We start from the raw sequence: 2,527 nt of genomic DNA, 5'->3' as shown, positions 1-2,527 counted from the left end.
GGTCAAACTGATCTTCTCCATCCTTCTCCAACACCACATTCGAAGCTTTCCAGGTGTTTCTGATCTACTGCCCTAAGTGTCTAAGTTTCAGCCCCATACAAAGCAATGCTCCAAACGTAGGATTTCACTAGTTTCTTTCTCAAATTTAAGTCCAATTTGCTGGTAAAAAGATTCTTCTTCTTGCTAAATGCAACTTTTGCCATGGCAATCCTAGATTTAATTTCACATGTACACCTTCCATCATCTGTTAGCAAGCTACCCAAATATTTAAAACATTTCACATTTCCTTATACACAGAAAAATTTGTTGGTATTCTGTTGGCACTGGTGACAGATTGTGTGTGTGTGTGTGTGGAGTAGCCTGAAGGAATATTGAGAGCATTTCTTGAAGTCCCTTGTTCTTTCCAACAGCTCTTGCCATTTTTAAGTTCAATAGTAGTTTTTCCATATATTTTTTGTAATTATGACTCTGTATAGGCACATTCTCTTCTAAATTTCCTGTACACATTTTTCCCTTTTGTATTTAAGTCTGTAAAATAGAATCTATACACACAGTGATTTCTAGGAACATGCCTCTTTTCATTTGGCAAGAATCAACTGTATGTGTTTTCACTTCATCAGATTTTTGCTTGCACAAGAAAAAGTTGGAAACATATTTTGTCTAGTTACACTTACTTCTTAAAATGTCTTGACAATCAGTAAAATTAATGGTGTCATAAATACAGAGCAGCCCAAAAAATTATATACAAGCTTCAACATCAAAATATTTGCTTAAATAATTTCTTACTATATCTTCAGTTCAACTTTGAAAATATCTGTAAATAACCTCTCTTGAAGTGTGTTATAGAGGTTACCTGCAGACATTTTCAAAGTTGAACGAAAGATATACAAATAAATTATTTAAGCAGATTTTTTTGGACATTGAATTATGTACACATTTTTTGTGCACCTCTGTATATTCCTAAAAATGGATTTTATAACATCCAAATGATTTTTTAAACTTAATGTCAATTTTTTGCTACAGATCTTTATATCTTCTGATTGAAAAGCAACAGGACACATGGAAACGTGTAGTGAACATGGATAAACAGCTATATAATCCAGAGAGGCTGTTCCAAAACAGAGGTGCTCAGCTGTTGCAAGAAGAGAGAGAGAGACGGGCTGCACAAAAAGTGAGGATTAAGACTACTTACCAGTCATGATCCCCAAAGTTGGTTCTCGCAGACTTTGTTTTATGCTCGTAAGAATTTGCATGCATTGGTTACATATTTATTCTGATTGTATCTACAAGTAAGTGTGTGATATCACATGGATATAAAGACATGAAAGGAGATACCATAAATTAAATTACTTATGTTATATTTTAGCGTCCTGTTGCACTGATTTAAGTCCATGATTTATTTAATCCGTCTTGCAGTGCATACACTCATTTATCTCCTTCTCTCCCTCGCACTACATGTTTCGGCATAATAATGCCATCTTCAGGTGCTTACTTATCCACGTCAAACCAGTTCATTGCATGCCATGTTCACACATTAAAATAACTAAAATATGTATCTATCATATACATTGTCAAACGTTAAAAATATTAAAATTGTTCAGGATACCACATCGCTACGTCGCCCCTCACTACGTCAGTCACGCCCATTCTCCTTTGTTGGAGCACTCTTTCATTATCTTGTGTGTCTGTTACTTAGTTAAATGTAATTAACTAACTTAGGAATAGTTGAGGGGCTTTGTAAAATACATGCTTGCACAGATCCCCTTACAGACAATGAGCAGGATATGTATAACAAATATATCTAAGAGTTACTATAACTTATCAGATTATTATTATTGTCACTACAACCCTTTGTGTGTCTTGACCTGCTCTAGAAACTTTCTCCAGCTATCCCATTCTTAGAGTGGTCTGGCTGGCTGTTTCTGGAGCTTTCTTAACAAGTGATTTTTTATGGTGAATGGTTGTTAACCCTGTGCCCAATCCCCAGGAGTCCTGGAGGACGAATGTTTTCTGTTGGGTTATCTCCTCTAGCTGGCTTATCCCAGTTTTGGAACGTGAGGAACTCACTCTTTTACCCTTGCATGACTTTGTCTTACCCAGGAGTCACGACAAGGACATGCATGCATTGGACTGAGTAGGAATAAATTCAGTCATTCATTCATTTTATTTGGCATTCGTATTTGCTACAACAGTAACACTTGAACAAGTCACGTCATTAAATACGTCATTCTTGAAATCCTTTTGCCCAAATGCCTAAAGGATTAGAATTTGTCAACAATAAATAATGACAATCCTCAAGTCTTAAGATATTTAGAACTGATTAGTCACTGTATATTCGTGGTTTCTCTTGTGTGAGAACTCTATTGGCTCTGTACATATGTTTTGTATTTATATGACATACCGTATTTACACTTGTATAGGCCGCAGCACAATTTTCAGACAGAAATTATAGAAAAAATAATTTTCTTGGAATATTATTTCAGGAGTAGAACATCCTGTATTACTAATTATGAATATAATTTTTTTT

The 2,527-nt window shown here is 35.0% G+C and overlaps 1 protein-coding gene across 2 annotated transcripts in view; it reads left to right on the top strand.

Moving 5' to 3' along the window:
* The window catches only part of LOC111869299 (protein regulator of cytokinesis 1), a 15,218-nt gene that overhangs the window by 4,857 nt on the left and 7,834 nt on the right, over positions 1–2,527 (top strand). For both annotated transcript variants that reach the window (XM_023860704.2, XM_023860701.2), the window contains exon 4: positions 1,024–1,171. In XM_023860704.2, the coding sequence (XP_023716472.1) occupies positions 1,024–1,171 (148 nt within the window). The remainder of the gene's footprint in view (positions 1–1,023; positions 1,172–2,527) is intronic.

The sequence above is a fragment of the Cryptotermes secundus genome, unplaced genomic scaffold, assembly GCF_002891405.2.
Source record: "Cryptotermes secundus unplaced genomic scaffold, Csec_1.0 scaffold274, whole genome shotgun sequence".
NCBI classification, from domain to species: Eukaryota; Metazoa; Arthropoda; class Insecta; order Blattodea; family Kalotermitidae; genus Cryptotermes; species Cryptotermes secundus.
Note: the sequence above shows the minus strand (reverse complement) of the source record. Positions and strands in the feature narration are given on the sequence as shown.